Source organism: Eimeria tenella, genomic scaffold, assembly GCF_000499545.2.
Source record: "Eimeria tenella Houghton genomic scaffold, Eth_scaff6, whole genome shotgun sequence".
Lineage (NCBI taxonomy): Eukaryota > Apicomplexa > Conoidasida > Eucoccidiorida > Eimeriidae > Eimeria > Eimeria tenella.
This window is the reverse complement of record NW_013543423.1, coordinates 662,956-677,953: the sequence shown is the minus strand read 5'-3', so window position 1 is coordinate 677,953 and position 14,998 is coordinate 662,956. Positions and strand designations below refer to the sequence as shown.

The window sequence follows — 14,998 nt, the reverse complement described above, 5'->3', positions numbered from 1 at the left end:
CTGCTGCGTCTGCTTTCCTCTAGCTTTCCACTTAAATGACACTTCGCCGCCTTTTGGCATTTATTTTCCTCCAAATTGAAACTTTTATTACTTTCTTTTTGCCTTTTCGTTCTTCTTTCCCAAACATGAACTCCAGAGCGCCGCAGCTGCGCCTTTCCCCCTAGCAGCAGTCGAAAGTTCCAAGGAAGCTGAACGCGAAGCAGCAGCAGCAGCAGCAGCAGCAGCAGCAGCAGCAGCAGCAGCAGCCAGCCCACAATGGCGTACGACAGAACTGCGGAGTTTGCTGCTGCAGCGGAAAGCTTCAACTTTGCCGCCAGCCCGCCTGCTGCAGACCTTCGCCAGCCCTTCTCTGATGCAGATAAAAACTTCAACTTAATTGCAAGTGATATGGGCAACAGTCTGCATGCGACTTCGCTAAAGCTGCAGGAGCTGGCCAAGTGTACGTACACCTTAGCGCCAGCGGCTGTTTGCCTTTGGGGCTGCACTTAATGTCCTTTTGTTTTTAAGTTCCACTTTTTTTACTTCATCTTTTGCTTTTTCTGATGCTTTTATTTTACGCAGTGGCGAGACAGTGCGGAATCTACAACGACAAAACTGCCCAGATACAGGAACTCACTTTCGAGATCCGAAAGGTAAACGAGGGTTTAGGGTTTAGGGTTTAGGGTTTAGGGTTTGTGTCTTTGTGCTCCCTACTGAGCCTGCCCCAGCTGTCTGCCGCTTTTCTCAAGCGGCAAATCTCCGGGCCGTCAGTTGGGGATCTTGGGTTCAGGGTTTAGGGTTTAGGGTTTGTAGTTTAGGGTTTAGGGTTTAGGGTTTGGGGTTTGGGGTTTGCGGCGCAGACGATAAACACTTTGAACTGCAAAGTGGACACTTTGGAGAAAGCAGCAGCAGCAGCAGGAGTCAGCGGACAGTCGAAGCAGCATTATATAACTGTCACAGAAGTTCTCAAAACGAGGTTGTTGGATGTGACAAAAGAATTCAAAGACATCCTCATGCTCAGGACTGAGGTGAAGCACCCCTAAACCCTAATTTAGGGTTTAGGGTTTAGGGTTTAGCGTTTTGGGCCTGCGGGTTAGGGTTTAGAGTTCAGGGTTTAGGGTTTAGGGTTTAGGGTTTAGGGTTTAGGGTTTTGGGCTTGCGGGTTAGGGTTTAGGGTTTAAGGTTTAGGGTTTAGGGTTTAAGCTTTGGCCGTCGGGTATGCAAGCCAGCCCGACGGACTGCACGAAGGCACAAGTCCAGAATGAAGGGTTTAGGGTTTAGGATGATGTTTTGCAAAAAGAAAAAAATAAAAAATTAAAATTAAATTAAATTAAAACAGATTATTTCTTCAGATTTTTTTGTTTGTTCAACTGGCATTGCAGGAGGCTTTTAAAGTAATTAAAAATTGCCAGTTCAGAGGCAGCAGCAGCAAAGCAAAACGAATTCGAACTGAATGAAATCGAATTTTATTGAATTGAATTGAATTGAATTAAATTAATTAACTTAAATTTAATTGATTAAATTAAATTAATTAAGTTAAATTAAAATCTTTATTATTTTTAATTTTTCAGAATCTGAAAAGACAAGACAAAAGGCGCAACTTGTATTCTTTCGGCGGCGATTCGGGCACTGCGGAGGCGGAGGAGATGTATGACATAGAAGGGTAAAAATGAAGAATTTGCTTTTATTTTGATTTATTTAATTTTTATTTTTTGAAATAATTAAATAAATCATCTTTTTTAATTCAAAATAAAACATTTTACTCTTCAAAAGAATGAAATCGGGAAAAGAAACTGCCTTTGAGGCGTCCGATTCTGAAATGAGGGAATGAAAAAGTTGAACGAACAGCTATGCACCTCCGGGTTTCTTTTTTCTTGAAATTTGATTCATATATTTTATTTATTTACTTTTAAAATTCGTTTTATTTGTTTTCTTTTCCTTCTACCTTCTCTAATCTCTCGAACTGCAGCGAAACCCCAAACCCTAAACCCTAGAAAGCAGATTCTAAACCCTGAACCATGTGCCCAATCTGTTCCCGTATGCATTTGTTTATCGGTAAATATATAAATAGATAACTTATTTATTTATTTATTTATTTATTTATTTATTTACTTTTCAATTCAGGGGCCAACGGACTACCCTGGTGTCTCGGCCGGCAACTGCGTATTCTCAAGCCCGAGCAGAAGTCGGTGAACAGCAGCGCAGCAGCAGCAGCAGCAGCAGCTTTTTGGCGTTTTTCTTTTTTCTTTATGGCATTTTAATAAATCATTTTAAATTCAAAGAGTTTATTCTCTTCTCGACGAACAAAAGGTTTTGCAAATCATGCAAAAGTGGAGAAATCAAATGAATAGGAAGAAGTTGAACAGTTGTCGAATTCTTTTTTTGCAAGTTTTCTTCTTTTTCAACGCAGGCCGTAGAAAATGTCCAACGGGTAATTGGGGAATTGGCCAGCATATTTCAAAGAGTGGCAACTATGATAGCTCATCAGGAAGAAATGATTCAAAGAATTGACCAAGACATCGACACCTCCATGTACCATATCAGAGAAGGTACCTCAAACCAACAGCGAGCGAAAGAGCTAGCTAGCTAGCAAGCCAGCTAGCTAGCTAGCTAGCTGGCGCAAGTGGGCAGCTCTGTAGCTAGCCAGCTAGCTAGCTAACTGGCTAGCTACAGAGCTGCCCACTTGTTAGCTAGCCAGGTTCCCAGCCAGAGAATTGGTTAGCTAGCGAGCGAGCTATTTTCACGTGAAGTCACATTTCTATAAATGCATGCGAATTTGCACTATTTTGATTGTCTTTCTTTTCTCTTATATTCATGTCTTTGTGTCTACTACTCTTTACAAATGCTTCCGCTATTATCCTTTTCATTCCATTATTTGTCTGTCTTTCAAGGCATTCATTATGTAGCTAGCCAGCTAGCCAGCTTGGTAGCTACTTACCTTTCTGTGTCTTTTGTTTGTTTTAGGCCAAAATGAACTCTTGAACTTTTACAACAGAATTTCCTCCAACAGATCCCTCATCATCAAGGCAAGGCAGCACATTTTGTTGGCTAGCTAGCGGGCTAGTCTTCACTGGCTATATAGCTATTCAGCTAGCTGGCTAGCTAGCTAGCTAGCTAGCTAGCTAGCTGAACTAGCTGGGTAGCTAGCTAGCTAGCTACCTGGCTCGCTAGCTAGCTAGCAAGCTGCTACTAGCCATCTAAGCATTTGCAAGGCTGGCTAGCTATCTGGCTAGCTAGACATCAGCGCAGCTAGTACGAACTTGTCTTTCCTATTCATGTTTTCCGTTATTCGCACTTGGGTTTTTAGTTCTTTGTTCATTTATTTATTTGTCTGTTTCATCTGCAGGTTTTTCTGTTGCTGATGGCCTTCATTTTGTTTTTTGTTTTCTTCTTGAGCTGACCTCAGCAGAATCTTCTTTTTCTCAAGTCCTGCATGCACTCATGATGTTGGGAAGTTGCAGCCGAGTAAGGTGCTGCTGTTGCTGCAGCAGCAGCTGCTGCAGCAACAGGAGCTGCCGGCTTTCTTTAGAAGGGTTCGCCTGCTACTTCAGCTTTCTGAAACCCAAGATAATTCCTTCTCGTTTATTTTTCTTCAAATGCTTCAACTTAGACTCTAGTTGTAAACCCTTAGCCTCTAGCCATCAAAGTTGAATTCCTGAATTAATGTTCCTTTGCACCCGCCACACAGGTGGCCGTGACAGGAGTGCAGCAACAGTTTGAGTGTTTCTAGGGTGCCAGGGGCAGTATTTTGCATGGATTGTATATCCAAAAGCATTAATATTAGTATTATTACGTTTATTGGGACAAAACATCCCTAAACTGCTTCGAAATGGGCCCGAAGCTGGCTCAAACGGACTGCTTTCCTTCTATTGATGGGTAACCGCTGCAGCTTCCCCACGCAGCAAAATGACTGCCCATTAGCCGCGCTGCGAACGCCCCCTTTGCGTGGCTGAGTGACCTCAGAAAAGAGCCCCAAAGGCTGCGCTAATGGACAAATAATTCATTTTTGGGAGGCCCTAAGAAGCAGCAATGCTAGGGAGCAGCGAATGCTGCAGGAAGCGACACGGGGAAGCTTGAGAAGCCACTCCAAGGTCACCCCTGGGGCCCCGCAGAGCGAAAAGTTTACTTCATTTCTCTTTTGCATGCCACTTTTAGTGCTTTTGCATCAGAATTAAGAATAAAGGGCTCATTTATGCGTTTCTCTGCGGAGCAACAAATGCAGAAAGGTGCAATACAGCGCGCGTTGAGGATCCAGCGCAAGGCTACCTGTGGCATCGCAGAGGAAAGGTTTATTTCCTTTTTTAAAATTTTACTTTTTGTCCATCAACTCCACTTGGCAATAACTAATTGCGCTCGTCTTCCAGGTTTATTTCGTCCTTTCTTGAAAGTCCGTCTACTCTATTTGGCAATGACTAATTGCACTTGTCTTTCATTTCAGGTAGGGCCTCAGCCTAGGCATAAACTTGATCGCAGTACTTATTGACAGTGCCGTGGACTCGGCCAGTGTGATTACAATTAGGCGAATGTTGAATACGACTTTACAATGACAGTAAGACGCTCGGGTGGCCGTTTCGTCGTAATTTGCAAAAACGTGGAGTTGCGATCGCTTTTCATGAAGAGCTCACTTAGCTATTTGACGTTTGAATCTGAAACTACTTTGAGTACCGATTGTTAGTTGAGCAATTCACAGGAAGACTTGTATTAAGGCCAGATGAGTACTTAAAATGATAAGTCCACTAAGCCTATTGTACAAGTCGAAAAAAACTTTGAAAGTATTTCAAATGTCAGAAGTTGCCGTATACATTCAGTCTTGAAGCTGCGATAAGTTAAAAAAACAGTTCAAATAAATACTTGTCGTAACAAGATCACTGAGCCAAAGCGGCCGGCGCGCAAGACGTGTAACACTCGGGGAGAGCCAGCTTTTATTGAAAAGCGTTCAACTGAGTGAGCAGCAGTATGAAAAGCCGACAAACATTCATTGAAAAAACCCGAAAAGCAAAAATACGTGGGCCAGCCATCTCTAGGACATGGAAAACAGACTTAGTGAACATTTTCTGCAGTGCAAGTCTAGAAAACAGGGCGCAGCAAACGCCAAGCTGCTGCTGCTCATGGAAAAGGTGCACCACACTGCATTGCAGAAGTCCGGTGCCTGCGTGGAAACACTTTGGAAGCAGCACGACAAGGGCCCGTGTACAAAAGATTGCTCTGCAGAGCTCATTTGTTTACCCGGGATCCCAGTTGTGTTGTTCATTGGTATCCCTTAGGAAACAGGAAATGGCCATAGCCATGGGCACAGTTCTGCTTGTCGACAATGAAGTGTTTTCCGGCGCCGCCGAATATCGGCGCTCAACAAAAGAGTTGACGTACTCACTGCAGCGGCGTCGCATCTAAATATCTTCTAAATGAGCTACAGTGCAAATGCAAAACGCCAAAGCATGCTTGTTGAAACCGCTGATCGAGTACAGAACGCACTCAAGCTACTCATCCCGCACAAGCAGGTGCAAAATGAAACGTTCTAAAGATGTCCTCCGGACTTTTTTTCGTCACGTTTTTTCCTTCGCAGCAAATGTGAAACGGGAACTGCATGCTAATACACGGATGCCGCCTGTTTTGTTCAAGGATCCTGAAATGCGTGAACAAAATATCTCATCCAGCCACATGCACCCTTAATTACGAAGTTACACAAAAACAAGCTCACGGAAAACGTTTCGAAAAACCCAACGTTGAACGCATTGTTTACTGTTGTCAAGCAGCTGAATGTATACTTTTATTCCTAGCCCTTCCTTCTGGATTGCACGCGACAGCCTTGCCGCACGACCACTTTAAAAGCACTTTCAATAATTATCTGAGACACCTGGGGCGGAAACCAGTTTCTGCGAGCACCTATTATTTACAAGTGAAGGCTGGGATCGACTGGCAATGCCGAAAGAAATTCAGCACCTCGTCCAATCTTAATATTCACGATGGTTTCTGCGCAATATGACTGACTCCAGCTCGTGCCTGGCAGCTGACAAGTCTGCACAATACAGCTAACTCAAAGAAGGTTTCAACAAGTCAAGCACACCTCGGCAGGACATCAAACTGTGACCTGCTTCACTTGTGCAACAACGAGTACTGATGGATGTCCGGCCGTCGACATGCGCACACGCATGGAGATTAGGCCGCTTGCCACTTTGTTTAGTGATGGACTTAGTCGCATCTCTCGAAAAAAATGTTAGTAATGCTTCTGGCTAGCCACCAGAGGACCAATGCCATGTAGTACCCCAGATGTTCTTCTAGTAACTGCCGGCTACAAGCGCGTAGTTGCTGCAGACCAACTCGCCTCTATTAAATGCCTCGATTTAAAAAACCAGGACAACTCATTCTGCGTCCACGATACTGCAGCGCACTGCGGGAATGTGCCTTTCACGTACAGCACAATTTTTTAATTGCAAAATTGCGCTGTACACCTCGGGTGTCACAAGAAACTGCTCGCCTGGAAGCTTCTATACGAACGTCTCATTTCCTGTTCCACAAAGTCCCGGCTTGGCAACCCACACAGATCGTCCCGGAGACATTAGGACAAAAGCTATGACGGGATTTAGCTTGTCAGCTGCCTGCAAAGTGGAAGAAAACTAGAAAGGGCGATTTGCTGTTGACAGCATGTGCCGTTTCACGTTGCAAATGAGTGCGTCAAAGGTTTTGGCAGCCAACCAGAGAGGCAGCATTGTCACGCGGTCCACTAAAGTGTTTCTTAACAATGCATGCTCCACCAGTGTGACGTGCTGGTATCCCAACTGCTTCAAGAAACCACGTCAACAAAAGTGAAGTTCAGCCGCTGGCTACTTCTGCATGAAATGTCGCAGCGCAGTAGCAGGTTCGCAGAGCACTACACCCCAAGCGTTACTGCTCACTCACGATCCACCACGAAAATCTTAATCAGATGGTCTACACGCATCGTAGAAGGATGTACGTGCTCCAATATGATCAGCTTAGCTCCAGTCGTCCCTGATCCAGGAATGTTCGAGCTTCACATAACACACCGATTGTCTTCGGCATTGCAGAAAGAAGCACGTAGGCCTGGAGCTAGTGAGCCTACTTCATCGAAGTTCTGAAGTACAATTAGTGCTTCATAAAAACATCACACTTCATCTCGAATTACGGCAAGGAGCACGGAAGATTTTCGTCAACTTTGGCCACGTCCAGTGTGCAAGACAAACCGTGTTTCATAACACAGCCACACTTCCATCTCGCATTACAGAAAGGAGCACAGAAGATTTTCGTCAACTTTAGCCATGCCTAGTGTGCAAGATAAGCCGTGTTTCATAACACAGCCACACTTCTTGTGACGTCACAGCAAAGTGCTTCAAAGAGTTTGGCAGTCGATGTGTGGAGTAAAGTTGCCACGCCACATACAAGACACTTCCAAGTAAAATAGTAAGGTACGCGTAAGCCCTGTTGAAGAAGTTGCATTAATTATCGACTGACACTCGGAGAGGGCAAGAAGGAACAGGTAGGCCTTACACTAGCCAAAAGTCTGTATCAAGCTTGGCCCACAAGACAAGTGTTGGTTCGCGAAAATATTGCAATTCACACGATTTCCTGGGGGAACGTATCAAAGAATCTGTCAGTTAGCGTGTGGGGCATCACTGCCACAACATTCACATAGACATCTTTCAACGCCGCCGCAGGTTCAGAAACCCTTGTGCCTTGCACACGGAAGAACATCACACAGCCACACACACTGGCCTGGGGGGGCAGCGACCGACAACAGTCCCACAAAAAATCTGCGCGCGCCCGCTTTTAAACAGAATAGCATAGCTAAAACGTCAAAGGGCGTGTGAGGACAGTCGGAGAATGTTGGTTTGGCTGATCTTCGCGCAGTTTACTCTGATGCCACTGCCGCACTGAAATTAGCGTCGTGGTATTGGCCACCATTTTATCAAGCTCCACTTTCACATTGCAAACGTTTTTCGAAAGTTATGCGACGTGTCACTTGAGCATCACGCTTGTACACAATCTCTTCAACTCATGAGCTGCCGCACAAAATGGGGTTCATGATAGCGGCAAACTATCACACTACAACAAAACGCGATGAGTTTCGCCTTCAGCGTGCAGACCCTCATTGTTGCATCATATATGCTGCCATTATTCAACATCTTCTGCTCAGCAACGAGTAGACTCTGCAGACAAAGTTGCATCATGCAACCACATCAACTAGTGTGGACGGCAACGGCCAGCCAGCAACAAATACAACAATGGCGCTTGATGCTCCGCAGCAGAGCAGTAGAGCTGAATGTAAACACCTCACACGAACACCTACAAAACGCCCTATCATTTGATCTTCCATGCAGTCGGCTACTAGTGCCTCATTGTGATCAGCCTAATAAAGTTCGCCATCATCTACGCAAATTCGAGCTTCACAGCGCACACGAATTGCCGTGGAATATGCAGCACAAGGGAGGTAAGCATCATGTTATCCAACAATCAGCTGCATGCGTGTCCTGCAGTACATATGGTGCCTCATGAAAAAGGAATACTTGACCTGACGCCGTGCCAAAAGTACCCGAAAGTTTCAGGTTACAAACGAGTGGAGCGACATTACAATGCCATTTACACACATGCCTTTCACAACTGTGCAACCCCGAAAGTCTGCGCCCTGCGAAGAATACCGCGTCAATTTTTCACATTAGGTGGCGTGCAGCGGAATAGTCAGCTGCCTTTCTATGAAACTCCCGCGAGCAATGTCTACATCAGAGTGGTGGAGCTCGCGCGACCAACCGCACCTCTTTGTATAACTGGAAAGTTCTATTTGCTTTCTCCCTCAACGTAGTCGAACACCAGTGCCGAATTGGGATTAGATTAAAGGCTATTGCCACTGTCAACATAACTGACCTGACGAGCGGTCTCTGCTATACCTTTGCCAGAAAGAAAAGCCATCAGGCATCTACTATTTGCTGCCTATGGAGAATGCGCAAGCCTCTGCACCAGCGAATTGCAGGGTCCACATGAAAATTCTCTGGAAGGGAAAGAACAAAGATCCGAGCATGATGGTTAAACCCCGAAGCCGTTGTTTTTTCCTCTGGACCTCACTTGCGTTTTTTCAGTTGTCTCTAGAACAACAGGACAGGATTATGGGCGTAGGTATATTTGTTGAGCCGAGCCGGCTCTACGGTGGTACTCAACATATGAATTAGCGTGCGTCCTGAAGCCAAACTCCAAAACAATTCGTGCTTTGTATGTGAGAAATTAGTGGCACACGGGCAATTTCTGCATTACTTCAATATTGTGCAGGGCGCGAACAAAAGGCCGCGCTGCCAAAGCGCTCCTTTCATTTCAAAGTTGCCGTGTGACCCGCTCATGAGCAACATATCATTGTACGGAGCCACCTGTGATAGAAGGAGAAGTGAATTGCCAAATAAAAAAATGGAACGCAGTCTAGTGGTAGGCACCAATTCTAATGATCAACGGCGTTTGCGTCGCTTGTTCGTCCGTGACTCTAGTTTAGTCTTGACCGCCTGGCAGTGTACTGAAGTAACTTTGGCTTAATGTCAATTGCTATGAGGCAAGCGTAACTTGAGTTTCCATGAAAAAAATGATCGGCTTCAGCGGTGCAGTAAAAATAACCAATACATTCCCAGTTACAAAAAGCGGAAACGCAGAGATTGGACACCTGTCGCCTTGTCTGGGTAAAAAACTTAGTCGCACCTCTCGAAAAAACACATTTGCGATTATTCCAACCAGCCACCGGAACATCAAATTTACAAACGCTTACCTGCTGCGAACCAGCTCGGTTCAAATGAATGCCTTAACTTGGGGGCATCGTGACAACCTGTGATAAATCTAAGATATTGCAGCACATTCCAGCAGCACAGCAGAGGTAAAACGCCACAATTCACGCAGCATTGCCGCAAGGAACACCAAAGACTTTGACTGCCAACCTGCTTCACGCGTTGCCTGCAAGATAAATAGTTCTCCATAACGAAACGACTCCTCGTCTTGCATTCCAGCGAAAAGATCCAATGATTTTGGCAGCCAATCAGCGAAACCCTGTTGCCAAGCCATGCACTGAGCCACCCGTCAAAACTATGTAGTTAGAAACGCGCACGTTTTGCGGGCAAAGCTGCATTCTTTAAGGCCGACAGTCACATCAGGAGGCTTGCATCATAATGGCGACCCATCGCAAAGCAAAGCAAACATGAAGTTCAACAGCACAGAAACGCAATAGAGGTTGGACAGTTCCGCTGGTTTGCGAATGACCAGACAATGCTTTCCCGGTTACTAGTTATCTCATGCAATATAGTCGAACACCTGTGACATACTTCTATCCGATCAGCTCACGTCGATGATCCATAAGGACACAAAAACTAAATTTGCTCGGGTGTCGACGAGCGAGCATCACTGCCACGCCATATGCAGAAATATATCCAACTAACAAGCATTTGAAACCACGTACGTTCTGCAACGGCAATTGCTTCAAACAGCTACAGCAGCTCGCCTGCAAACGACCGCCCGCATCGGCCCCCCCGCAGAATTCTCGAGCTCAGGGGGCAAAGTCGGGCAGCTCGTCGCTCGCGGAACGCCATCGGATACCATTGTTGCACGGCTATCAGATAAGCGGCAAGCGCCACTAAGCAAGGTGCTACATCTCTACAACGCAAGCAAACTGCCCTGCAGAGATAACGAAGAAGCAGTCGCCACCCACTAAGCTACACAACAACCTGCCTCGCGCATGGGCTGTAATATAGGTAATGCTCCAAAATGCTGGGCACTTCGTGCGGCGGCGTAACGAAGCGGAGGAAGAACTTTGACCGGAACATTCCTACCATAGCAAATGCAAAGACAGCTCGTGACAGCATGTATGGCGCGTTGACCGCCATAGTCTTTGGCTTCTGCTGTTGCGATGTCAGATGGGATGCACTGGTTTCGCCAATCAGCACGTGTGCTGCAGATCACGGGTTCTGCAGCTCGCCAAACAGTGTGACTCCGGCCGGCTTCTTCGTGATTTCCGTCAGAAAATGTCGGTGCTTGGTGTAGTGTAGAATTGAAGGATGCATGGAGAGCGGCTCCCCTCTGTGAGCTGGCCGGATCACATTACCTCACTGGTTTTTGATTATGTTGCGTGAGATGGCAACCCACCCAGCATTTGTCGAGTCTTCTTAATCCACCTGCATCAGGGCCTACGTATTCCTGAATGCATGTCGCTCACGTGTCGTGGCGGAGACATTGAAATCATGTGCAGCCTGAACCGCACACAGTTTCGTTTCAAGGTTGCACATTCAGCTAGCAAGCATTCGAAACCGCGTACGGTCTGCAAGTGGAATCGTTTGAAATAGCCATAGCAACTCGCCTGAAGTAAGCCGTCCACTTAGCCCTTTCGCAAGCAAATGCTCGTGTTAGCATCCTACCAGAAGTCTGGAGCTCGGGCAGCAAAGCGTGCCAAGTCGGCTCATTTCTTGCGCAACGCAGCCGGACGCGACTGCTGCACTGCAACCAGAACAGTGGCCATTGCCACTAATAGAGCGTCCCTAGACCTTATGGTACACACGAACAGCCCTCCACAGCCACCAATGCCGGAGCTAACAGTTAACCTGAACAGCAACCTGCCACACCCACGGGCTGCAACACTAGTATTGCTTCAAAAAGCTGCAATCTTCACCTGGTGCCGCAACGTAAGAGACGAAAGGCTTTAGTGGCCGACGACGAAAGCATCCCTGCCACAGAAAATACACAAAGAGCTCTCAGTGCCGTGCATTCAGGAGCTCGCGTGCTCTGCAAACGACATTGCTGAATGGCAACGCTCAGAGCCACGTGAACTGTTGCACGCCACGAGGAAACGCCGCTTACCATCCGCTGCCGCGCCGACGCTGGAACGAAGAACCCACAAAGCGTCTAGCCACTGCCGTTCACGAAGAAAGCGCTCAGGCCTTTTTAACGCACAAACGCCCGAGACCAACAAAGGCCCGGGAACTGTTGATTCCCTTGCACAACACTGAAAGGCAGCAACAGTTTCCTATTGTTTGCTCTGGATCCAAAAGACCCAGCAGTTGCTTTGTCCGGAGTTTCAGATAAAATAGATCATGCTCGTAGGCGCACATCTGTTTGTTGAACGCAAACTATTTCCCAACGCCAGCAGGCAATTCCTCCCAACAAGTCACTTCACGTACGCTTTACCGCCAAGTCCCACCAAAATATCCAGTCCGGATTTTCCCTGCGAACCCATAACGCCAAAGCGTGCCTGTTGATGTTGTCAAAGGAGGACTCTTAGGACAGCGTCCAGGTATCCGCCTCCTGTGAAGAGATGCAATGGTAAAGCCTTGGAGGCGTTCCACAAGTGCTTTTTCAGCCACTGTCACCTTCCTTCGGGAGCCCAGGGGAACTCGTCAAGTCCCTGCTCATCCATACTCGATTTGTGTTTTTTCAAGATCCCGAGCAAGGCCCGAGAACCAAGCCTCAGCTGCCAAAATGTAATCATGGCCCCAAAGTTTGCAAACAACCGGCACGCAAAAACGCACCAAAAATTCCAGCGCTGAACATAGCGTTCACAGTTTCCAAGCAGCAGAGCACGAATGCCACCCAACGACCCCGATCATCTTTCACCCGCCGCAAGGCGCAAGCCCCTGCTTGCTGCACACCGAAACGCGTCGACTGGTTCCTCTTTTCCGAAGGCGCCATGGCAGTCCTCTATATAACCGGCTACGACGTCGCAGCACATGCAACGCGTCCCAAAACAGCAACGGCGGCGCGCACGCGGAGAGTTATGCACTGGCAATGAACAAGCAGGTGGGCGTTCAACTAGCTAGCAGTTTGCCCTAGACACGGTGTTCAACATGAGTAATGTTCCAAAGTGCTGGGCACTTCACGTGCTAGTGCAACGAAATGGAAAATGAATTTTAGCAGCCAATAACAGGGATATCCCTGCCACTGCAAATACACAAACATTTTTAATGGCGTGCATCCAGCAGGTCGTACGCTCTGCAAACGTAATTGCAGTGTGGAGACGCTGATAGTCACGTGGAATGTATTGCACCACGAGAAGGAGCCACTTACCTCTGTCTGCAGTGCCAAAGGTATACCTTAGAACCTACAAAGTGTCTAGCTACCGCTGGTCGCGAGGAACGTGCACAGGTCGAATTTACGCACCAAATCCGAAGATCAGCAGTGGCCCGAGTACGACCGCTTGTCTTGCAGAGCACTCGAGGGTTGGTTGTAACCGTTCCCTACTGAATGCTCCAGACTCAAACGATCCAGATGTAGTTTTCTTTAGAGCCTTAAAAGAAACAGAGTATTGCTGCGGGCCCGACTTATGTTTGCTGAGCATAAACTGTTCGCAGTTCCTGCCAGCCAGCGGCACTCAACAAGTGAGTTCGCGTACGTTCTGCAGCAGAGCAGCTGCAAAGCATCTCTTCCCGGAATTGCACCCCGGATCCATGAGGTCGAATCGTGCTTGTTGGAGTTGCTGCATGGGGATGGTTGGTACTTCAATCACAGATGAGTTCGCTTACGTTCTGCAGCCACGGCGCACCGAAATATCCTGCCCGTCAGTCATCCTGCGAAACAACAAAACCGAACCACGCTTGTCGATGCTGCTTAAAAAGGATCGGAAACACTCTACTTCCAAGTGAGTTCGCGTACGCTCTGCAGCCGAGTTGCACCGAAACATCCTTTCCCTGATTTCCACAGTTAATCTACAAAGCCAAGGCTTGCCTTTCAACTCTCCAAAACAGAATGTTTAACACTCCGGTTACCCACAGCGCCTGAGCAAGTGCAGTCCCAACGCGTTGGAGACGCTACGCAGACACCTTTCAGTGGGCGTTTACCTGCCTTTGAAGTCCAAATGGAATTCGCGAAGCGCCTGCTGACTCACAGTTGCCTCGTGTCCTGTTCAAGTGTCATGCAGCGCGCGCAAAACGAGGCCTCAACTGCCAAGGTGCTTCCCTAATTCCAAAATTCCAAAACACCCTCACAGGAAAACGCACCGAAAGCTCTAGCGTTGAGCACAGCATTCACTGTTACCAACCAGTGAAACACGAATGTCACCCAACGACCCTGGTCATTTTTCACCCGTTGCCAACCTCACGCATCTGCCTGCTGCACACCGAAACGCGTCGGCTGGCTCCTCTACTCCGAAGGCGCCATGACAGTCCTCCACATAACTGGCTACAGCGTCGCAGCACATGCAACGCGTCCCAAGACAGCGACGGCGGCGTTCAGCACACAAATCTAGTCAGTGTTGCAGCAGACCGGCGACTGCTCGTCCGCATGCCCTCTAACCAAGTGCGCAGTCACCAATGCATTCCTTGCCAACCCGCGCAGCGTGACTCGAGCAGGACAGGGTGAAATACGCAGGCCTTCAGTCTGTCATTAACCTGCCCAACGCAATAGCTTTACTACGATGGCGGCTCGCTGTGAACGGCATGCTACATCACACACTGCAGCCAATCGAACGGAACACTTCGGCAACCAGCGACTACAGCGTCATTGCTGTAAGGTGCGCCGAAGTTTGATTCACCCAACGTTGCGCTTCCCACAGCTCTCACCTTCCGCTACGCTGACTGCCTCCAAGACCCCCATCAACTGGCGTGATGCGCAGCAGCTAGGTAGCTTTGTTTTTGAAAAGGCGTTTGTCAATAACGTGACGGCAACGAAAGGCACGCCAAGCATTGCAGATCATTTGCGAGCTACTTAAATATCCTGGACCGATTGCTTTCCCACGCAATCAGGCAAGAACGAGTGCCACACTCTGACCAGTTCAGCGAGAGTCACCACTATTCAAGCATGGTTCAGCTTTACACAACATGCGCATTGTCTTGGAGAAAATAGCCTGCAGGGACCGAGCGTTAGACTAGTCAAGAGTCCGACGTACTGTCTGCAGCACAAGTGGTGTTTCACGAGAAAGCCATACTTGAAATAACCTTAAAGCGAAACCGTATGCGGTTCAGGCTGCACACGATTTCAATGTCTCTTCCACGACACATGAGCGTCATGCATTCGGGAAGACCTACGGCGTGATACAGGAGGACTGGAAAGACTCGACAAA

The 14,998-nt window shown here is 47.5% G+C and overlaps 1 protein-coding gene across 1 annotated transcript; it reads left to right on the top strand.

Annotated features, from left to right (window-relative positions):
* Positions 1-255: 255 nt before the first annotated feature.
* ETH_00020830 (syntaxin, putative) lies at positions 256-3,379 on the top strand (the record flags this gene model as incomplete). The annotated part of the gene is made up of 8 exons (XM_013377714.1): positions 256-439; positions 562-632; positions 840-1,007; positions 1,551-1,642; positions 2,104-2,164; positions 2,390-2,528; positions 2,944-3,005; positions 3,326-3,379. The coding sequence occupies 8 exons, from the start codon at positions 256-258 to the stop codon at positions 3,377-3,379; spliced, it is 831 nt and encodes a 276-aa protein (XP_013233168.1).
* Positions 3,380-14,998: the final 11,619 nt, after the last annotated feature.